General features: G+C 40.0%; 2 protein-coding genes across 3 annotated transcripts in view; both read left to right on the top strand.

Moving 5' to 3' along the window:
- The window catches only part of LOC105925952 (filamin-A-interacting protein 1), a 29,196-nt gene extending 12,913 nt beyond the window's left edge, over positions 1-16,283 (top strand). Inside the window, exons 2-6 of one of the 2 annotated variants that reach the window (XM_012862077.3) lie at positions 3,818-4,104; positions 4,486-4,659; positions 4,844-5,022; positions 11,665-14,470; positions 15,373-16,283. In XM_012862077.3, the coding sequence (XP_012717531.2) occupies positions 3,823-4,104; positions 4,486-4,659; positions 4,844-5,022; positions 11,665-14,470; positions 15,373-15,579 (3,648 nt within the window). In that variant the 5' untranslated portion in view covers positions 3,818-3,822 and the 3' untranslated portion in view covers positions 15,580-16,283. Of the gene's footprint in view, positions 1-3,817; positions 4,105-4,485; positions 4,660-4,843; positions 5,023-9,491; positions 9,592-11,664; positions 14,471-15,372 lie in introns of those variants that run through there. The other variant, XM_021316180.2, reaches the window with a different exon arrangement.
- Positions 16,284-18,267: 1,984 nt separating this feature from the next.
- Positions 18,268-23,471, top strand: tmem30aa (transmembrane protein 30Aa). Its single transcript, XM_036150727.1, has 7 exons — positions 18,268-18,761; positions 19,860-19,979; positions 20,410-20,517; positions 20,605-20,695; positions 20,828-20,974; positions 21,061-21,270; positions 22,391-23,471. Exons 1-7 carry the CDS (start codon positions 18,513-18,515, stop codon positions 22,582-22,584), a joined length of 1,119 nt encoding a protein of 372 aa, XP_036006620.1. The 5' UTR covers positions 18,268-18,512; the 3' UTR covers positions 22,585-23,471.
- The last annotated feature ends 689 nt before the right edge of the window (positions 23,472-24,160 follow it).

Raw genomic sequence — 24,160 nt, 5'->3', positions numbered from 1 at the left:
TAATTAGATGGCTGATATAAAAAGAGTTGGTCCATCTCCAGCCCCCTTCAGATCCTAGTTCGTGCAATCACATTATCCCTTTAACTGATCAGTTTCTCCTTTGACGTCACACAATTCAATCTGCTGAGAACACAGGCAGTGCGCTTGGAGAAAAGTGCATCCGGGGCGTGCCTTACAACTCACATCATTTACCTAAGCAACATACCAAAAAAGTATGTTGGGATTTTCCCTCTGTCTGGCAGAGCTCTGTGATGTGGTTTGCATGCAGGCTGCCCAAATGCATTCAGTGCTTTAAATACAAACAAACGTTGTGTGCCATACTAAATATTTCATGCATCCAATTCTGCTACTTTGGGCACAAGAGCGTAATGATGTGGCTCTGATTCTACTTCTGTCTTTATAAATGTGTGTAAATATGTGTAAATATCACAGAACAGTAGTTTCTGAGAAGGGGTTTTGCCCACAGCTTGCAGGAATGTTGCTAAGTGTGTGTGGGAGAAGGGTAAAGGCTCCCATGTCAAAAATAAAAAACCTTGTACACAGTAATAATTCAGCTGGGGCTTTACTGTATACCTGACTCACTGACTTCGCGAAAAGTGTTTCACTTTTCTCATTAACTCAAATTTGCACCCTAGGAGAGATGAACTGGAGCTCAGGTTGTAATTATAACCAGCTTTTCTAAAGTCACAAATAATAATGTGTGAATCTTTCACAGCGTTTACATTCTCAAACCAAAATAAAATCCCCACAAACTGTGAGGAAACAGTTAATCAGTTTCATATTTACATTATTTTTGCAGCATCTGAGCCAGCGTGCATGTCATTGGATTAGAAGTAGGTCAGCTAGGCTGCAAATATGGAGCTTTTATAAGGAAGTTACTGAAGGCAAAAGTCATAAAGGTTCTTTTTATAACTGTGACAACGCAATAAAATCATGAGATCAATGACGCAACTAACTCAGATCTACTATTTCCTCGTATTGTCATGTTCAGAGGTGGGTAGTAAGTTTATATTTACTCAGTTATATTTACTTTTTAGTTCCTTCCAGAATTAGTTTTACTGCATTATAGTTTTTAGGTCTACTTGAGCAATATTATTTCAACGTAACGCTACTCTTGCAATGTCTGTCAACCCCCTTTCTAGTTACTTGAATGAAGAACAAGAATGTTTTACCCAAACTCGACCCAGAAGCAGATCTACACAGTTTATATTAACGTGAGACCTCTCATTTGTACACATGCTGCATTCTAATGTTATCTGCTGAGTAGATTGTGTCATTTGGAGGTCAACTACATATACAGTAGACAGCATGTAATGTCACTAGAAGTACTTTACATTGTTCTAACATGCATACATTACTTTGTGTATAGAAGGCTTTGTGTTGTAGAAACATGTTTTGGAAATGTGTGTTTATTCTGTCTGGATGTTTCCTTAATAGTGGTGTATTTTTGCATTTTTTTTTATGTTGTTCCTCAAAACACCTGAATTTGCACCTTATTTTACAGCTTTATCTGTCTGATAACATCAGTTTGTACAAAATAAATCAAATAATCAAACAGATATTCAATACCTAAATATCCTTTTGACCAAATGATATGACTAATCATTTTACTCATATTTTGAGTAAAATTGAGCATGATGAAGTAATCGTACTCTTACTTTAGCACACTGTTTAATTTAGTGCATAACTGTGTGGGAAAAGTTTTTGTGGCTCGTTGAAAAGCATCAGTGAACAAACGGCATCATGAAGACATAGGAACGCAGCGGTGAGGTCAGGGAGACAGTTGTGGAGGAGTTGAAGCAGGGTTGTGTTATGAAACAAGATCCTAAGCTTGGAACATCTCACAGAGCTCCATTTAACAACAACAACCACAACAACAACATTACCATCCAACCACAACTCCTGAAAGACAAGCTGGAGCGGTCGGGAGTGGACCCCCACCTGTCCCAGTGGATACTAGATTTCCTCTCTGGTCGACCGCAGAATGTGAGGACATGCGAATGTTTCTGACAGGCTGATCTGCAGCACGGGAGCACCACAGGGAACTGTGCTGCCACCATTTTTGTTCACTCTCTACACTGCAGACTTCTCCATCAGCTCCCCGGGTTTGCCACTTTCAGAAGTTCTCCGATGACTCTGCCATGGTCGGTCTCATCACAGAGGACGACGACTCGGAGGACAGACAAGAGAGCTTTGTAGACTGGTGCCAACAGAACCACCTCACTTTAAATTCAGGGAAAACAAAGGAGCTAATGGTGGACTCTCACAGACACAGACCCACCTCACTGACACAGGTGAACATCCAGGGAGCGGATGTTGAGATAGTGGACTCTTATAGGTACCTGGGTGTTCACCTGAGCAATAAACTGGACTGGAGTCACAACACTGATGCTCTATACAGGAAGGGTCAGAGCACACTCTACCTGCTGAGGAGGGAGAGGTCTTTTGGAGTGCAAGGGGCACCCCTGAAGACCTTCTTTGACTCTGTGGAGGCATCAGCCTTCTTACATGGTGTGGTAGCTGATCTGTAGCTGAAAGGAAGTGGCTGGACAAGCTCATTAGGAGGACCAGCTCTGTCCTGGGATGTCTCCTGGACATAGTGCAGGTGGTGGGAGACAAAAAGACATCACTAATGGACAATGTCTCCCATCCCATGCATGGAGCTGTTGCAGAGAGCTCTTTCAATGACTACTGCATCCCAGATGAGAGGAAGGAGTGCTTCTGCAGGCAGCTGCTTTCAGACTTTATAATCTTTGCTGCTCCCAACAGACTCAATAACGGTCTACAGACATGCTAATGGTTGCACGGGTTCTGATCTGATCATGAATTAATTACACTGTCCCTCGTATGCTAAGGTAGACTTGCACACACCTTAGCAACCCCAAAATGCTGCTGTACTATCATGCATATTGCATATAATCTCATATCATTCTGTAAATAAGCTGCTGTTTCTACATTGTTTTTCAACTGTTTAACTTGAACATTTCATCTTTTTTTTGTTTACCTGAGCATGCCATATTATCAACAATTGTGCAATACATATTCTTTTATTTATTTTTACTTTTTTTTGGCTCATTTTCTGTTGCTTTAGAACTAACTTTGAATAAGAGCTTGTTTTTTTCATTGCTATAAATTGAGCGTGACTCTGTCTGTGTCTTTGCCACTGTTACGCCCAAATTTCCCCATTGTGGGACAATAAAGGAATTTCTTATATCATCTTAATCCATCATCTGAAAATGGAATGAGTGTGCTTCGACAGCAAACCTACAGAGACATGGCCAACCACCTAAACTGATAGAGCAGCATTAAACAGGGAAGCAACCAAGAGGCCCAGGGTAACTTCGAGGGAGCTGCAGAGATCCACGCTCTATAAATTTCACCTTTTTTAAAGAGTGGCAAGGAGAAAGTTGGCTGAAAAAAACAGCCACAAGAAGTCTTGTTTAGAGAAAGAAAAGAAAGTGACACCATAGTTAAACCTTAATTGAAACACTGTGGTGGAAAACTAACAGCACAGATAACCCTGAGCACTGTAGTGAAACATGGTGAGGGCAGCATCATGCTGTAGCAATTAATTTCTTCAGCAGGGACAGGGATCATTAAAATTCATGGCTGAACATAAATGTGAAAAAAATTGAAGGGGTTAAATTACTTTGGCAAGATGCTTGTGTAAATTCTGTTATCCAGGTAACGCTATTCCTATTTATAGGGGGGAAAAAGCTAAAAGGTTGAAATGCAAATAAAGCTTTACCAACAGATAAACTCATGAAAAAAATAATTTAAATACAATAACATTTTTCTTCTTCTATCCTCGGTCCAGGTAAGATGAGGTCCAAAAGCAATGGGGTGGAAAGCCCAAGCGATGGGGTCCTGGGTGTTCCACCAGGTGATCCTGACATCAACGAAGAACAGGACGTGGGTCTGCCGCTGAAGAGCCTGAAGGGCAAAGTTCAGCAGAGGGAAGGCGTGGAAGAGGCTGAAGTGATCTCTGATAAAGAGAAGCTGCTGTTGGATTCCACAGAGACGGGAAACAAAACGGGGAACATCACTGATCTGTCCAAACAGGATCTGCTGAAACTGCTGGGAATCATGGAGGGAGAAGTTCAGGTAGGCTAGATCTAGCTACAGCTTGCAGGTTTTCCCTCATGGTGTATCTGATCTGGAGGGACATCTGAGTCCCAAATAACAACATGCATGTAAATGTCACTGTAAGTTCGATGCAGTCGTTTGAAGTGACTGCGCTACAATTCTGGCACAACAGCCCCATCTTGTGGTTGAAAATGATAGTTTAAAATGGCAATAGAAAGAACAGATAAAAAAAGATGTTCTGCAAAATATACACTATCTTTTTGGGTTTATTTCTTTTTTGGAAAAGAAAATTCAAACATATGAGGCGGTTTTAATGAACAGCTAGTCTCATTTACACGCCACTGACTTTACTCTGGCTGTAAAATAGAATATTGTGTGTTTGTATATGTTTGTTTTCAGGCTAGGGAAGATGTTATCTGCATGCTAAAATCCCAACAAACTGGCCCAGAGACCCTTGAGTCACAGTATGGATGTGCAGTACCTGCCCCGGCCCTCAAAGCCCTCCAGAGGGACAGCTTCATCAGCGGCTCACAGCCGGGCAATAACAACGTCTATCAAAAGCCGATGGTGGAGGTTGGTGTGATTTCGTTTTATATTCAATCTGTATATGGGGATTTGTGCTCCCTGAAAGCTCTGATGTTAAAGGAACTTGACAAAATAATCTGATAGCGTTGTAACACACAGCGGGATGCCTTTTCTCCAAATTTCAGAGCTAATGGCAGTTCTTTCATGTGTTTTGTTTGGGTCCACGTCTCAGCTAAAACGTCTGCAGGAGAAACACAAGGACACGTACCGGCGGATGCTGGGTCAGCTGCTGCTGGCCGAAAGGTGCCACCGGCGCACTGTCCACGAGCTGGAAGCGGAGAAACGCAAACACGCCGACTACATGAACAAGAGCGATGACTTCACCAACCTCCTGGAGCAGGAGAGAGAAAGGTGAGGGGCTGGGAGACAACAACTTTGTGCCATCACTGAAACAACTCAGCACTTTCACAGACGAGTTCAAATGCAATGAGAAAAATACTGTATTTTAATCTGCTAGACCAACACAAAGTAGTGCAGTGGAAGGAAAATGTACACGTTTTGATATATTTTAAAACAAAAATAAAGAAAACGTGCCATGAGATATCTCTAAATAGAGCCCCTAAACAAAAGCCAAGCAAATGCCTCCAGATATCACGAGTTCACCCATATATAATTTATTCCGTATGTTTATAGCTGTTCTATGAAGACCTCAGACAGGTCAGATGTTTAGCTAAAGGGAAGTTTAAATAAGAGTTGAGTAATAAAACCTCCCAAGCTCTGATCATCTGATGGAGCACAGTCTTTGCTATCATCTGAAAAAAGGAGTATTGCACAACTGCAGATCTACCAGGACACGACCATAGACAAAAACTGACAGACCAGACTAGAAGAGCATTAATCAGAGAAGCAGCATGAGCCCTGTGGTAACTCTGGAGGAGCAGCAGGGTTCCACAGTTCAAGAGAATGACTAAATGATTAGTCAGGCACTCCCAAAACCTGTCAGGGAAAAAGCCATTCAGTTTGACTGAGCTTGAGCTTTATGCAAAGTCAAACGGGTAAAAAAAACAAACAAACAAGAAAGAACAGCGTCAAGCTCTATGATGCTGTTGGGGACATATCTCAGAAAGTATCACTTCACTCATTACACGCCACCACCTTCTCTGATTTTTGTGGGTTTTTGTAAAATATTTAGAAAACTATATATCGATTTTCTTCCGCTTTACAATTATGTACTTAATGTGTTGGTTTATAACATAAAACCCCAATAAATTAGGTTTCAATGGGACAACATGGGAAAAAAACTCAGGGGTCATGAGTACTTTTGCATGGCGCTGTATGTTGATTAATGCCATCCTGTTAAATGACAACTTGTCCACTAATTAACCCTGCTATCCAAAAAAACAAAAATAATATTCATCTTTATTTCAGAAGTAAAGGTATTAATAAAGGCCGGCTAATCAATACATTTCTAACAGTCAAGATTGTTTGACAGAAAGACATAATATTTAGGGCTATTGGACAAAGAAGAACTAAAACTGTAAAGTATGGCCAAACATTTTTTTCCTCTTTAATGTAATCTTTTAATTTTACCAACAAGTTTCTTCTAGCCCGGAGTAATATTAAAAGTGAAGAGGTCCACTAAGAGTCCTGACTTGAACATGGTTGAGAATCTGTGGAGGGAGCTAAAGACTGGAGTGATGGCAAGGCAGACTTCCAACTTTAAACATTTGGAGCTTATTGCTAAAGAGGAATCATCAAAAATGGCAGCAGAAAACATGCAAGTAGCTAGTCAGCAATTATAGGACAAGTCTGATACCTGTAGTGCCTATAATGGTGTTTCCATAGATTATTGAGTCCGAAATTAACTTTTGTTTTGGTAAAATGCACACAAAAAACAGACTTAATCTTTATTTTGGGTGATCTTAGTTGAATGTTAATAACTTTTAACCTAAATCTGTGGGCGGAAAGACTAACTTTGAGCCTAGCTACTGAACTCAGAAGGAGATTCTGACTACACACACACACACACACACACACACACACACACACACACACACACACACACACACACATACACACATACACACACACGCACACACACACACATACACACACACGCACACACACACACACACACACACACACACACACACACACACACACACACACACACACACACACACACACACACACAGGGGGTTATGTATGCATGCTGAAGAAATTCCAACTTAATTTGCCATGCAAGTACGAACAGCGCACATTTTATTGGTGTGGACCTCAAAGACCGGCTGAACAAATGGAAGGAGAAACTTAAAAACAGGAGGCATGTGAACACAGCAGGAAATAAATATATATATTATATATATATATATATATATATATATATATTATTATATATATATATATATATACATATATATATATATATATATATATATATATATATATATATATATATATATATATATATATATATATATATATTTCTAATCATCTACAGCAGGCAAGAGATAAGTAACAGAATACAAGTCAAACAGTCCTCTTGTAGCACTTTGTTCAAATTTATATTTTTAAACAGTTGGAGAAATAACAGACAGAAGCTAAGAAGTTCACATTTCAGCCAAAGTGAACACTGCACACTGTCATGATGCTTGGCACACACATGTGAATAAAAAAAAAGAAGCCAAATTCCAAAGAGAAAACAGGTCGAGAAAAATGTCAATGATTGAAAAGCTGGAGTTTCACAATCAGAACTCAGGACCAATGATAACAAATACCGTTATTTAAAGATGATGAATAGAAGTTGTGAAAAATATATATATAATTTCTGCAAATCTAATCTGAAGTCACTCACATATTTTACAACAGGAAGACTGATTACAGATAAAACTTAGCAAAGTGTAGCTGTTTTCAGTTATGTGCAGATAAATTAGAAAATAAGCTTTGACATCAGACCGTGAAATCATCAGACCTGGGACATAAAAGAAATGAGAACAGAACTAAGAGCCTGATAAAATGGTGCCTTATAATTTCATAGAAGCAAAAACGTTGCAATCCATCAAGGTTGAAATTGTTTTGCAGTTTAAAATGCCTGTAGATAGACCTTCCAAAGATTAGGAGAAGTGCCTGAAGGTCATGCTGTTGGCCAGCAGGGGGTGACATTTCTGACTTTTAGAGAAATAAACTGTGCATTACCAAAGCCCAACATTGGTCACATCAAGGTCTATGAAAGATCATCGTTTGGAAAAACTGATTCGGTAGGTTTGAGACAAGAACAGCTGAAAAGAAAGGAACGTGTTCCGATCGGTTTGACATTTTGCTCTCAGGAGACCGTCATGATCTCATCTACTGATCGATGTGTTTTTCACCAGACATCTGAAAGTGAAGAGAGATGGGTCAGGGGTTTTGTGCCAAACATTTGGAGGAATGCAGTGAGTGGGCATGGAGGAAGGTGTTTCTGACTGGTAGCTGTCAGCCATTAACGCCTTTTCAGACAACAGAGCAATTTATGTGTCAGGAAGTTAACATTTTTAAGGTGAAATGTGTGCAGGTCGACAGAGGAAACAGCTTCTGCTGCTGAAGGACTTTTCAGAGTCACGCAAATAACACGAAAAGGTTCACAACCTCCTCAAGATCCTTAAACCTTAAACGGAAAGGTGCTCCACAGGCCACCGATTCTACTGTTTAAATATAATATGATCACATCAGTACAGTGTGCCTCATCTAAAGTTTTCTTTCTGCAACAGGGATTTTAAGTATTAAGGTTTTTCTCTTTATCTTGCAGAGAGGGAAGCTGTGCCTCTGAGCAAATTCCCCAGGAAACACGAGATGAAATGTTGTTTAATGATTTAAAAGAATGTTTTCCAATGAATGCCAGCCTGTGGATCACACCTGGGTGTCTACCATCTGTGTCACGCACACAGTTGCCTAATATACTTGAGATCATTATTCTAAAAATGTCTACATACACCCTGAAGAGATTTTAAAAAGTAGTAAAACAAACTTGCATATTGTTGAGGCTTGGTTTTTAAATGGGATTTTCCACTCATGTACAGCATTTAATTATTGCACAGCAACAGTAAACTGCAGTTATTTTAATGTCCTGACCATCAGTCTCAGATTGCACTGACATCATCATCATCTTGAGCCCCCTTCCAGGACAGTAAGTTCAGACGGATGATTCCCTATATTTAAAAGCCACCTCACCATTTAAGTATGAACTTTATGAGCAACACAGCACAGATACAACATGGATTAACTTGTGCATTCCCAAGGCTTGTTAATTACTAAATGGCAACAAAAGGTTCAAGTTATTTTACCCAGTGATACGCTGCAAGAAGAAAAAAAGATGATAATGCCATTCAAAATGGTAAATTACCTGTACAGTGCTTTATCAAGTCTGACAACCCCAAAGCACTTTGCACCACATTCAATCAGTCACCCATTCCCACCCTGACAGGGGTAAGCTACACTGTAGCCCCAGCTGCTGATGGCTGACAGCCATACAATCAGCGCCACTGGACCTTCTGACCACCAACAGCTGGCAAAGTGGGTGAACCAAGGGCACAATGACTAACATGGTCAGAGCAGGGGTTCAAACCGACAACCCACCTGCTACAGGGTGAACTCCTAGCTCATGTGACATTGCTGCCCCATTTGTAAAAAGTTTCAAAATTTAAAGACATAAGTGGCTTGTTTATTTAGAATATCTAATTCTGCTGCCTTCACAGCCAAAGTGTTTGGCAGTGTTGGCCAAAGTCAGTCCACAGTCCTTTGTGGACCGACTTGTTTTGTCCTGCATAATTGGTCCTGGTTCAACACAGCTGAAACTAATGAGTGCTTGATTAACAGGCTTGTAGACCTTGATGGCAGACTGAGAAGGAAAATCATTAATTTGAATCAGATGTGTTGGCGCAGGGAGGGATCTAAAACACACAGGAGACTGGCCAGGACTGGAGTTGGCCTGGTGTGGGATTTGGGGTACGTCTCGACCAGCTTTGCTCATTTGAGACTGAAACTTTTGCTCATTTGTCTTTGCGTTATACCTCAAACTCTATCAGATTGGACGTAAAAAGTAAACTTCAATTCTTGCCACAGAGTCTCAGGTGGATTTAGGTCTGGACTTTGACTCGACCATTCTAACACTTAAATATACTTGGACCTAAACCTGTTCTATTGTAGCACTGGCTGCATGCTTATTATGATTGGCCTGATGGAAGGTGAACCGCTATTGCTGTCTCAAAACTTTCAGGTTTTTGTTTTGGAAGGTTGTACCGAGCTCCTTCCATTTTCAAAATTATGGATCGAACAGTTGCTCGACGAGGTGTTTAAAGCTTGGGACGTTATTTCACAGCTTTATCCTGATTAAACTTCTCCATAATATGATCCCTGACCTTTCTACTGTGTTCCTTGGACGTCGTGATGTGGATTGTTCACAAATCCAAACAAAAACTCTGAGACACCCACAAAACAGCTGTATTTACTGAGATAAAATCAGTATAATAGTATAAATCAGAAAAAAAGTGCTGTGTACTTATGCACTTTTTGAAAACATTGTCTTATCTTTGTTTCCATTCTGCAATAATGTGCTACTCTGTGTTGGTCTATCACATAAAATCCCAGCACTTGTGACACTAGTGGTTATCATTTGATAATGTGTTTAAGAGGTATGAACACTTTTGCAATGCACTGTGGATGGCTGCGGAATAGAATGCAGTAAAATGTTTAGATTTTCCAGTTGTGAGAAGTGACTCTGCTGAACTCTCACCCTAGCCATGGGCCATAAATCTACCTGGCAACAGTCTGGTTGTATTCGCCCAGATCTTCCTCACCTCAAGGGAAACGTTCATCTTATCTGGTTTCCTCATCACATGTATACTTTGCAGGGAAGTATTTAGAGTTTTCCCAAAACAGTACAGCAAGTGCACACATCCTCTTCCTCCTCCTGTGCTACTCAATCGAAAGGTCTTCTGGCATTCCTTTACTATGGGACACATTTTGATCTCACCGAACCTGGAGAGAATGATAATCTGCGTATTATGTGTCATGGTGTAACCTTATGAATTGATCTCGCAGTCGCAGAAGTTTTGGAAAACATGCAAAACGGAGGGGAGTTTTGTTAAGCACTTCCTGTGAAGCAGTGGGTCCACCCCCTGCATTGTGTTCAAAGCAGAGCAGCACACACTCTCACGCACACTGCCATTCTCTAAAGATGAGGTTACGCCACTTGCTGCGGGTTCTACAGCAGAGCTTAACTCTAGTTTCTTGGTTTCTTTTAAGATGCTGAGAACATTCTTAGAATGCGATGCTCAAAAAAAATTAGCAGAAAGGTTACTTCAGCATTTGTTCTGCGCTGTCAGTGTATTTTGGATGATCGCAAGCAAGCTTTTTTGGTTCCTGCTTACAGAGCATCTTTAGATGGTAAGTTCTGAATGGACTCTGAGTGCGGGGACAAGCTAAGTTTTAACCTGTAGTGGTTGTTAAAGATGCTTTGTTTTCCTTGTTGTGTTGTTGCCTGTTCTAATTTGGTTCATTTTGCAATGCAAAAATTGTACACTTTGAATAATGTATTAGAATGTCCCTGGAAGTGGAGATGCAACTGCTTTGCATGCATTTTGTTGGAGCCAGCCTGGTATGAAAGCTGGGCATGAGCAGCATAGAAAGAAGCTGAGAGAAAAGACCACAGCTCGATGAGGGGGCTGTTAGCAGAACTTTCTCTCCCAGTTGCAACCGGAGTGTCTCTCCTATCAGCAGGGGGTAAATGGCACAGGGTTTGGGGGTAGTAGGGCAGATTTTTAAAATGGATTATATTCTTTATTATCTAAGTGTAACTTATGTTTGCTAAAATCCTGTGTTTTGGTAATATTTTTTTCTTAAGGGATCTAGTAGATTTGAATTGTAGATCATTGCTTATTAGACATTTGCAGGCTGTGTGTTGCATTGAGAGTAAAATGTTTTATCCAGACATCCGTGACTTAAAAGTTACCTTTAAGTGGTACTTAAAATTAAAAGTCACTAAAACATAAAAATTTATTTATTTTTGTTCTCTCCTAGACTGAAGAAGCTGCTTGAGAACGAAAAAGCCTATCAAGCGCGAAAGGAGAAGGAGCACTCCAAACGTCTGGCCAAGGTGCGAGAGGAGCTGGTTAAACTGAAGTCCTTCGCATTAATGTTGGTCAATGAGCGGCAGCAGCACCTGGAGCTAATGGATCAGCAGAGCCAACGGGTCCAAGAGATCAGCTTGCAGCTCCAGCAGCGAGACCAAGCTCTGAATGAAGCCAAGGAGCGTGCTCAGGAGGACGGTAACAGGGTGCAGAGCCTGGAGGCTGAGCTAAAGGAGAAATCCTGTAGGATCACCCAACAGCATGAAGAGATGAGCACCAAGCTGTCCACTCTGGAGCTCCACAACCGTCATCTCAACGCCAAGGTTTTGGAGCTTACGCGCACAATCGAGGAGCTAGAGGAAAGCAACACAGCCTTGAGAAAATCTGAGGAGGAAATGCAGGAGTTAAGAGGGAGCATCAGCAAAGGGGAGTACGGCAGCTCTAACTTGATTGTGGAGCTGGAGAGCCTGCGCAAGCGAGTGCTTGAGATGGAAGGAAAGGATGAAGAGATTACCAAGACAGAGAATCAATGTAAGGAGCTGAGGAAGAGGCTAGAAGAGGAGAATAGTAAGAGCAAAGAGCTCAGGCTGGAGGTGGAGAAGCTGCGAAACAGAATGATGGATTTGGAAAAACTGGAGGAAGCCTTTAGTGTTAGCAAAGCTGAGTGCGCGCAGATACAAACTGCTTTAGAAAGAGAGAAAGGCCTGACCAAAGAGCTTTCAGATGAGGTTGTAGCTCTCAAGATCCGAATGAAAGAGCTTGAGTCATCTGAACTCAAATTAGAAAAGTGTGAGTTGACGCTTAAGGACGACCTGCGGAAGCTTAAGGCCCTGACAGCTGCACTAATGGATGAACGAAAGACACTGATGGAAACTGTGAAGTCAGAAGAAAAGAAAAAGGAGGATTTGAGCAAGGTTGTTAAACTTGAGCAGGGTCGGGTGATGGAGGTGACCGAGAGACTGATCGAAGAGAGCAAAAGGCTTCTGAAACTGAAATCTGAGATGGAAACCAAAGTTGAGACTTTAACCAAAGAGAAGGGGGAGCTCAGCGCTAAGCTAGCTTGTCAAACTGATCAAACTGAGGATCTTAATATGAAGATCAGTCAAATGAAAAAGAGGCTAGACATGTTTGAACAAGCAGAAAAGCTATCTGCGAGGAATTCGGTTATGTGTGATCGAGGAAAAATCACTGATCCTGAAGGGAAAGAGAATAACAAAGTTAAAGAGCTAACATTTGAAATAGAGAGCTTGAAAAACCGTCTCAAACAACTGGAAGTAGTTGAAGGAGACTTGATCAAGACGGAGGATCAGTATGATATTTTGGAGAAAAGATTCATGACCGAGCAGGAAAAAGCAAACGTTCTTTCCCAGCAAGTGGAACAAATGAAGACTCAGATTGCACGGAACAAAGCCGTTGAAAAAGGGGAAGAAGAAAGCCAAGAGGAAGACCTACGGCAGAAATGCAATAGAGAGGAGGCCAAAAACCGAGAACTACAAGCTGATGTGATTGCTCTCAAGGAGAAGATCCATGAACTGATGCACAAAGAAGACCAACTTTCTCAGCTTCAAGTGGACTTCTCCGTATTACAACAGAGATTCTTGGAAGAGGAAGAGAAGGCCAAGAACATGGGCATGGAGGTTTTCCATCTCACCAAAGAGCTAGAGTTAGCTAAGCGCCAAAGCCGAGCACTTCGACCAAGCTTAAATGGAAGGAGAATGATGGATGTGGCCATCACATCCACTGCAGTACAGACAGACCCATCACCTACGGAACCAACAGAGGAAGACACACCAGCTGTGTTTATCAGGAAGTCTGTTCAAGAGGAGAATCACATTATGAATAACATCCGACAGAAATCTCTGAAGAAGCCCGAAAAAGGCAACGCTGTTGAGCGCTGCCATTCGTCTAGCGGTGACTTTAGCATCAAAAAATCCTGGATTCCTTGGATGAGGAAAAAGGACAGCACTCCTCAAGAAACCAACTTAGAAAAGCCGCTCCATATTAGCGGGGAACAGGTTTCCTCGAAATTAACCATGCCTCAAAACCAAGGGCAGCCTTTGCATATCCGGGTAACACCTGATCACCACAACAACAGGGCCACACTTGAAATCAGCAGCCCAACCGCTGACCAAGTTTTGCCAAATGCAGCTTCGCTTAGCCCTAACCCATCTCAACCAAAATCCAGAATTACTATCATTCCCACCTACTCTGTTCCAACAACACGGAGAAAGACTCCCACTGGACCTCAGGGCCCTGCAAGAGCCAAGTCTCCAGTCACAATCACAACCATATCCAGGGCCAAATCTCCAGAAACTGGCCAGACCTCTTCTTCTACCTTGGCTAGACCCCTTTCTCCAGTTCCGGTAATGACAATGAGCACCACTGTAGTGCCTGAGGCATCTACCTCTCCAGAGCCCCAGGAGATGACCATGGGCCGGGCTGTGTTCAAGGTCACCCCTGAGAAGCAGATGGTTCCAGTTCCTGTCCGAAAGGGCCACAACAGCGCTAGTATCATCACCTCCACAGATGACAACAAGATTCACATTCACCTAGGCAACAGCATCCACCCAAAGATGGTGGTCAGACCGGTAGCTAGTGTGGCAGAAAGCAAAGAACTGACACTGTCAACTGGGACAGTTTTGCGTTCCCCTCGCCAGATCACCACAACTGCTACCAGGAACGTGCAAAGCAAAGTGTCAAGCAGTATTACAATATCCAATGTGGTATCCACATCATCAAGACCCATCCAAAACACAGTAAGTTTTGCATTAACATAGGGGGTGTGAGCCTTTAGAAGCTACATTTTTTTATGCTTTCAGAACTGGGTCTGTCATTTCTCAAAAAGTGACAGGTGACACTTTAGATCATTTTTACAAAGTTTTTCCAATCTGAACTGTGTTAGATTTAACAGGTGTTGTAAGAACTGGGGGTGCCACGGGATCTAGTGGCAGAAGATTAAAATAATGCAATATTTTGGCAATATTGCAATACTTTGTCTATTTAAATAATTGTCAGTAAAGTGGCAAAGCATTCAAGGCTAAAGCAGGGCAATTTTACAGTTATTATTATTTTTTTATTATTGTTCCAGGCCTGATTTGGTAATTTCCTTTTAACAAAATCCAGATTGGCATCTCAATTTACTTTCCCTTTGCCATTTGGACCATCTATTAGATATAAAATCTCTTGTTGTCTAATTCCTTGAACCAAATCTAGGGGTTTATCTTATCATCTGAGCTGCATGTGTTTTATATCCCTAGGAAGAGTACACTCAAGGTTGCTGGTATTTCATTGTTTCACTCGATATTTAATTGTATTAGTCATATCTCATTATAGCAAGAAATTAAAAAAAAAACAGGTTTAACTGGACTTGTTGTTATGGTAAAACGCATAATATGCTCTTTGGGAATAAGATGGATGGGGTGATAGAACGCACCTAGGTGTATACATAATATGTATACACCATTGTCACTCTATCAGTGCATCTGATGCCCACCGAAATTGAACAGAACGAGCAGAATGAATAGACTTTTAATTTTGCTTCATTTTTTTTTTACTATGTTCAGTATTTTAGAATACCAGTTTTTCGGTGCTTGATCAGATTTTACGTCTTTGTTTTCATTACCTACCTGAGAAGTTTTCTCTACCTTTTGACAAACAGATCGGGCATGATGTCCAGTCACCCCGCACAGGACTTACCCGCATCCCAATGTCAAAGAGCCTCAAGACGGGGAAAGCTGCACTAGGATCCACAGGCATCTCGAGCGGGATGAAGCTCGAGTCTCGGACAGAGAGTCAGTCTATGAGGGTCGAAGTCAAGAAATCCACTGGGAATAGCAATACAGTACAAAATGGGGGGAAGTTGTGAAAATACCAATGATATAGTCTTGTTTGTAGGGTGATGAGTCATATAAAAATCCTCAATTTTCCAATACAAGACCTTTAGAAATTATGACGCACGGAGCAAAACGGGGAGCTTTTTCCATTGTTAACTTTTTCCTCTTACCTTCTCGCTCACTCATTTCTGCTTTTTAGATCAAAAGACTTTGTGATATGAGAAGAAATATATCTCACTGTATTGTAACTAACTTCCTATGACTTGTCACAGATATGCTGTTATGAAAATTTGTATTGTAAGACTCATTGAAAAGAGGCATTGTTTTGGGTCAATTAAGCTTTTTGTGAGTTTGGTTTGTATTTGATGCTGTAAAGATATTTTTACTAAAACATTTTTAATAAATATGCAAGTGGATAGTTTATTATAACTTTTATTATTATTGGTCAATTTGCAAAGACAATTTTTGAATAAAAAGGCATATCACATATCCTATGTGCTGCCAATTATATTTTTTGTGAATATATTTAAAAAATTACTAACTTTTGATGAAAGGTTCACTGTAATTTATTTTTGATTTGTAGGACGTCCATCTCTAAAATTGTGTCTCAAACCTTTCAAAATTCAGTTTACATTTACAGAAAAGTGTCAAGTGTTTTGTTTTCAAGTGTGTTTGAAAAAAAATTACTCTTACCTTGCATTTTTGACTCCTAATATTTAAGTTCCCACAAAAGCTTGTACTTTGTTAATTGACTATTTTTTTAAATGCAGTCATCCATCCATTCATACAGCCATCCATCATCTTTACTTACTTATCCGTGCAGGGTCGTGGGCAGAGGTGGGTACTACTTGAACGTAGTTTTACTCACATAAAAGTAAAAAGTTGTCAGCCAAGAAATGACTCTAAGAGTAAAAAGTATTCAATAATAAGGATACTCAAGTACTGAGTAACTAATCATAACAGCCGATGATTTAATATTTAAAAAATATGTAATCAGACAGACAAAAATATAAGGTTATGCTCAAATCCTGGTATTTTAAAGACAAAGGATTCACTAAAGGCACTAAAGACAAAAGAAAGACTTTTCTAAAAAGAAAAAAACCTAACCCTAACCCATCTCTGCTCATGAGTGAACTGGTGCCTGTATCTTTAGCAGTCACAGGCGAGAGCCGGGGTGTACCCTGGACAGTAAAAGGTCAGCAGAATTTTCAGTTAAATTTATTTTAAAATATTATTTGTCTAAGAAACAGAAACAGTACAAACATAGTTTAACATGTCTATTTATGTTCTTATATTTTTATTTATTATTGTAATTGTTATTATTATTGTTTTTTTTATACCAGTGGTTATGATTAGTTGGAGAAGAAAGACAATTCAAGGAGACCAGGGAATCGCAACACAGGGAGTTGTAACATAATCAGTTCCAGCAATTAGGGAACATTCAGAAGTCATGTGACTCTTTCAATATGTTGATTTTCTCCCCAACCCCATATGGTGGATGGGAGGGCTGAAAGCTGGTGTGTTCCAATTTTATTGCGAACAAAATGAAATAAAAGTAAATGTTTAGTGCCTACTTATGCAGTTACAGCATTATATAATGTCAGTTGAAAACGTATAGCTTCTCAAGCAAAAAATGCAAATAAGGATTTAACTCTTCATTTTATTAATTTTACAGCATGCCTCAGCAGTGGAAAAGAAAGATCGAAATATGTGTGCCAGCTGATGTTTTTTTAAGCATCTGATGAAATCACAAGAAGGGCAAGTCAGTCAGATCTGTAGCGAAGAAACACGTAACACTGATTCTACACTGATTTGATTCTACAAATAAGAGGCTTAAGACTGGGTCGAAGTGTAAACGGCAACCAAGATTTTTTTTTTCCATACAAATTTGGTTTTCAAATTAGTTGTGCAAGTCATGTCAAAACGGAAGCACGATGGGTAACTAAATGTTACACCAGCACTGTCTTTGTCACAAAAAGAGCCCTTGTTTTCAGGTTTCAGGCGGATTTGCAGAAATTATTTTTAAGAAACGTTAGTATTGTTTCCGAGCATATGAAAAAAGTGCCAATTTGGTCTTGCTCTGTGGATCGACATTTAACAGGTGTTGTTTACTAGAGCCTGCGCGTCTTTTTAAGATTAGAATGTCCAATAGGCTCTATATAATTTGCCAATGAATTACTTTTTAATTAAGATCTTTCAATGTTTGTCATCCATTTGTAAAATAGAATGCTCCTTAAGTGCAGAATATTAGAAAAAAACCCACGGTTTTTGAGACACGCTGTGGCTCAGCTTCATTTTCACGCTGGTGAAGCAAACGGTGCGCCGGGATGCGAAGTTTTTATTCTACGTTATATCGAGAGAAAAAAAAAGAGAAAAACAAGTCAGCTGCGCTTTATACAGATCCTGTGGCAAAAGCAGCAACATTACGACAAAATGGTTGCATTAAGCGCAGCCCAAAGTTTAGCTCGGCAGGGAAGTAGGCTGTGGGCTATATTTCTTATACTTGTTTTGTTGTGGGCAGAAATTTTAATCCTAATGGGTTGTTGTGTTACTGAATTTGGGTTTCACCTCATCCGCCGAAAACCCTTCCCAGTGGAATTTAAGAGGAATACTCCTTTCCCCCCCGCTCAACATACTTCTGGCCGGGCCATTCACCGGTTAACTGGTAACGAGCGAGTACGGGAGGCGGCTTTAGCTTCTGCGATGACGTCAATTCCCCGTTCCGTCATTTCATTGGTCCGGGGGCTTCCTGCTTCTTCGTCCGGGTTCAGGTTCCCTAAACAGGTGAAACTAACAACATTATGAGTCGATATCTGGATCAGATATAGGCAGAATTTCACTCCTCCAAACAACATTTCAGCTTCTCTAACGTTTCGCCCTGTTCGCCGTGCGGGATTACCGAAAAACTACCGGTTGTCAACTGCTGAGGATTAGTTTCGCCCGAAGCTGAACGGAAAAAAAAACTATGATGGCGTCGAGCTACAACGCTAAGGAAGAGGACGGACACCCTTCGGGATCTTCCACTCACGGCGGACCGGGGGCTGCGAAAAATAAAAAGCCGGACAACACAGCGTTCAAACAGCAGAGACTCCCAGCCTGGCAGCCTATCCTGACTGCGGGCACCGTGCTGCCCGCTTTCTTCGTTATCGGACTCATCTTCATCCCTATCGGGATCGGCCTATATGTGACTTCAAACAACATAAAGGAGAAGGAGGTACAGTTACAGTTCACGTCAACCAACCCTTTGAGCCTTGATTTTATTTCAGAGCTACTGCTCTGCCTTTGTTTAAACATTTATCTCACTCTGTTTGCTGGATTTCTGTAAGAACTTGGGTTAAATATCTTTAAACGAGGAAAAAAAGTTGAATTGACTTGGGTTTGCTTGACAACGAAACCAGTGGATTTTGTTTACAACAACAAAAATGCTTTCATAACTATTGTGTTAACGTGTTATAGTGTAAGTTGTTTCTCTAGACTTAATTGCATTCAACGTAATTATTAAGATGATAATAACTCATAGGTGGAAAGGTTCACAGAGAACCATGAAGTAACTCTAAAATGCACCAACAACTTTTTTAAAACAGTTGTTCATAATTTTTTATACAGGACGTTTATAACAACTTGTATAAATCTATCTATCTATCTATCTATCTATCTATCTATCTATCTATCTATCTATCTATCTATCTATCTCCTTTTTGTAGCAAATTAATTGAAATTTCAATATCGTTTGACATTGTTAAAATGCTCAACAATGTTTATATTAGAGTTATGGAGAACCAAAACTGACAGATTTCAAAATAAAAGCAGACTTATATAAATATCCCTAATACTACTACTACTACTACTACTACTACTACTACTACTAATAATAATAATAGTAACAATACATTTTAATTATAATGCACTTTACATTTCAAATACAATATTAAAGTGCTACAATAGCAGGCAGTTAAAAACAGTTCCCAAAGTGTAATAAAAACAAAAACACAATAAAGCACCATAAAAGCAATATTTAAACCATATATATATATATATATATATATATATATATATATATATATATATATATATATATATATATATATATATATAAAAATAAACCAATAGACTTAAAATATACCAATTAGTTTAAATCATAGACATAACATTATATTTATCAAGATATGTTTAAATATAGCATTTATTTATTTTTACATGTTTTATAATTTATTCTACCTTCACATTTATGTCTATTGATTGCGTATGCCTGCACTTCCTGGGTTTAGCAGTTGACCCAGCTTCTAATGTTTTTGTTTTCTCTCCATCTCAGATTGATTACACTGGTGTGGAGCCCGACAGTCCGTGTTACGAATGCGCCGCAAACTTCTCCTGGAACATCACAACACCGTGCGTCTGCACCGTGAACTTCACACTGGAGCAGCCGTTCGAGGTGAGCTCATGTCCTGCACCAGTTTAGACCAATATAGACACAGTGAATTATTCAAGCCTCTGCATTCAATACCGCAAATGCTGCTTCTGCAATAAACCCCCCCCCCCCCCCCCCCCCCCCCCCAGAAAATCAAACAAACACTGATTGTCCATTAGGATCAATTTGGAGTCTAAAAAAGAACATCCAAGGTCTGCTTAAAAGCTGCTTTTTTATTGATTTATGCACTTATTAATTATGCAGTTCCACTTTTAAGGGACTGTTATTGATTATTCATAAAGTCTACAGGTACCTGGGGTTTTCTGCTTTCTTTTCTGTTTATTTTCCCCCCCGGATAAGGTAAACTGGTTACTTATCTATTGTTGTCTATTTTTGTGTTAAATTCTAACTTGGATAAAGCCTTATCTGAATGGACTTTCTGTCTTCTCAACAGAGCAATGTCTACATGTACTACGGCCTATCCAACTTCTACCAGAACCACAGGCGTTATGTGAAGTCCAGAGACGACAGCCAACTAAATGGTGATCAAAAGTCTCTAATGGTGGGAATTTATTTTTATTCTTACATGTCTTCTAGAGAAACCAGCTATTTTCATCCTGCTAAAAAAAAATTTTCTCCCCCTCCCCAGAACCCCAGCAAGGAATGTGATCCATATCGTACAAGCTCGACTAAAGAACCCATAGCGCCATGTGGAGCCATAGCAAACAGCCTTTTTAATGGTGAGCCGTGGCATTAAAACTTCTTATAAAAGCTGTGCACATAGCTCCAGTCTGGTTATTTAGTTTCTAAAAGCTACGCTTACTTGCCAGGCGTGCGTTTTATAAAGAGTAGATTTGATCTTTTGCCATCAGACACCCTGGAGCTGTTTTACGTTGATGCCAACGGCACCACACGTGCAGTTTCTCTGGTGAAGAAGGGCATCGCATGGTGGACGGATAAGAACGTGAAGTTCAGGAATCCTGGAAATGAAAAAGAAAACCTTACAGAACGTTTCAAAGGTGAGCTTTGCAAAACACAGTACAGTATGATTTTACATTTACTGTAATACTATTGACTATGTTGTATTTGGCTTGCTCCCTCTCAGGCACAGCTAAGCCAGTGAACTGGAGGAAGCCGGTGTACGAGCTGGACCCATCAGACCCTGAAAATAATGGCTTCATCAACGAAGACTTCATCGTGTGGATGCGCACGGCCGCTCTGCCCACCTTTAGGAAGCTCTATCGCATCATCCACAAGAAGCCAGACACAAGTTTGACTTTACCCAGCGGCAGATACACCTTGAAAATCACTTACAGTATCCTTTACGGTCCATTCAAAACACACCATAAGATGAAGCTTTCAATGATGTATTTTATGAATGGTCTTTAAGTATTTTGTCACTTTCAGCTATTCAACCAAATGCAGTAACACAGAATGGCTTCTCCTTCAGCCAGGGAACCGATTATAGAAACAGGATAAAACAGTTAAAAATCCAATTGAGTGGGACAGGATACATTTATAAATACGTATTTATAAATTAATAAAATTTTTATGTCAATTCAAGAACAAAACTCGAAATATAGATTGATTTTGGACATTTGTTAATTTTTATCATGTCTTACAGGTAATGAAAACTTAAAATTTCCTCTGATAATTGGCATATTACGTTCTATAGAATTTGGTCCGGACCATTTCGGAAAAAGACACGTCAACCAAGACAGGGCAAGTTTATTCATATATCACCATTCACACACAGGTCAATCCAAAGTGTTTAACATAAGAGACATTTAAATGAAAAAGAAAAACCTTTTAAGCTTTGATCAGAAAGATAACTCAATATAACCAAACCCCTAAAACCCGCAGTCATTTCCTTTTCACAGTTGGGCTGAAGCCATTTTAATATTCAGGCTCCAACAATAGGCTGATTGCCAAAGAAAAATGTTCACATCTTTAAAAAAAAAAACTTAAATAAATAAACATACATTTGGATGAACTCTTTAATTATCACTTGAAAGTTATTTCTTTAGGCCGCCGAGAATGTTCTCTCCCTTTCTCTCCCTAGGGCGACTGTGGCTTGACGGGTTGAGTAGTCGTCTGGCAATCAGAAGGTTGTTGGTTCCCCTTGCCACATGTCGATTTGCCCCTGGGCAAGGCACTTAACCCCAAATTGCCTACCGAGCTGTGTCTCGGTGTATGGGGAGTGTTGGCCTAGTGGTTAGAGCAGCGCGCTGGCACTCAGAGAAGGATGCAAGTACCCGGTTCAATCCCCAGCGCCTGCACTCTGGGTCCATGAGCAAGACCCTTAACCCCAGATTGCTCCCCAGGTGCCACACATGGCAGCACCCTGCTCCCCAAGGGTGATGGTTTAAAAGCAGAGAACAAATTTCGTTGTATTGTATGTTTCAATGACTATTACTTTAACTTCATGCTACCAGACTACCCCGTGCGCAGCTTTGACGGCCGGAAGCGGATGATCCTGAGCACCATTTCCTGGATGGGAGGGAAGAACCCCTTCCTGGGCATCGCCTACATGACCGTGGGCTCCATCTGCTTCTTCCTGGGTGTCGTCCTGCTCGTCATCCACCATAAATACGACACCCGCAGCAACAGCGCAGATATTCCCAACTAAAAAGCTCCCGTGTCGGGTCTTTATGCCTCCGCATGCGCTGATGGCCCCCCGAGGGTCTGTTCTGGACTGCTTAGCTCTTTTAGTTCGGATACACTGTGAAAGTCTGTGGGCGTGTTTGCACAAGGGCAGGCATGTCTGAAATGTCACATCTTAGCTCCGTTTACCTGTTCATCACCTGTGTGTGTTTTTGCGTACATAGCTCCAAGCTGGTCGTTTTCTGTTATTTATCTCTGCTTTAAAGGTTCCCATTTTATTTTGAGATCTCTTTGCCAATAGCTCATTTGAAGGATGTTTGTAATCTTTAAAGTGTTTGCTTATATTCTACATTGAAACTAGTCCTGCTGATGAATGTAAAATTTTACTGCTGGTTTTCAAGATAATCTTTATAACAGGATGGAATTTTGTTGCCTGTGCGCTGTAAATGATGGTACATATTGAAACCTAACAAAGTATTTAATCTTTGGAGAACAAGCAGCATATTCCTGATATATAATCACCAATCAAATTGATCTAGATACAGTTACGCTAAGCCGATGTTCTTTAATTGCGAAATGCTTCCTGAGGCTGGACCATCGCAATTAACCAATATATCCAGTATTCCCAATTTCAAGAATGTTGGACCGTGTTTTTGGCTAATTACAACACACTTTCTATATTTTTTTTAAATTTAGTTTGGCCCGAGTGTTAAATTGTTAAAGTCTTTAATGTTGACCAAATGATATGCACTTTACAAGTGTCACATTTGTTAACTCATCCCTTGTTTGATTAGAGTTTCTGTTACCATGTTGTTTTAGATCTGTTGATAAAAGAAAATTGTTATTTAAATTTGAAACTTCCTGGGTTTTATAAGGTTTGTAGGGTCCAAATAAAAAAAAAACTATCAATAATTTGGTGCTGTTTGTTGTTTGGTAAAGATTTCTTTTTGAATATTTAAAAGTATCGTTGTACCTTTAATGCCAGCGATCCTGCTTTGAAACCAGTGCATCAGGTTCTGTAAGCCAGTTTGGATTTTGAGCTGTTAGCCCAACACATTTTTTTTTTTTATTTATCGTCAAAGTCCAGGCTTTGTTTATTTAAATATGCATCAGATCCTATGGAGGACGAGAGAAAAGTGGTACTACAGAAAGTGTCTACAGCTGCATATCAATAAGTTAGAATATCAGTTAAAGGTTTATCTTAACTTATTTGGGATAAAAAGGCAAATTCTTTTGTGGATTCCTTGAAACGATAAACTTCAAGTGTTTATGTTAATTCATATGATTAATTTCTACAAGAGATGAAAACCTCAAATCATCTCAGAAAGATGAATATTGCTTTAGGCCAATACAAATATTGATACACAATCATTGGCCCACTAAAAAGTGTGTAATTTTTCTTCCACTCAACTTTGTATTGATATGCTTGGCTACTTCACTCTGAACAGTAGGCTATAAAATTTTCTATCAAAAGTAATAATTTGTTGTGACTTGTCTGAAAAACTGACTTTGTAGTGTTTAGTTGGAAGCCATAACCATTAAAATGAACAGAAACACTTTAAACCCACCTCTGTGTGTAAGGGAATCCACATAGGAGTTTC

The sequence above is a fragment of the Fundulus heteroclitus genome, chromosome 19, assembly GCF_011125445.2.
Source record: "Fundulus heteroclitus isolate FHET01 chromosome 19, MU-UCD_Fhet_4.1, whole genome shotgun sequence".
Classification (NCBI taxonomy): Eukaryota; Metazoa; Chordata; class Actinopteri; order Cyprinodontiformes; family Fundulidae; genus Fundulus; species Fundulus heteroclitus.
This window is presented reverse-complemented; position numbering and strand designations above follow the sequence as displayed.

Coding starts and splice junctions, on each gene's coding strand:
- tmem30aa (XM_036150727.1), top strand. CDS start 18,513: ATGATGGCGTCGAGCTACAACGCTAAGGAAGAGGACGGACACCCTTCG. Junction 20,518..20,604: donor GTGATCAAAAGTCTCTAATG/GTGGGAATTTAT, acceptor CCCCCTCCCCAG/AACCCCAGCAAGGAATGTGA. Junction 20,696..20,827: donor AGCAAACAGCCTTTTTAATG/GTGAGCCGTGGC, acceptor TTTTGCCATCAG/ACACCCTGGAGCTGTTTTAC.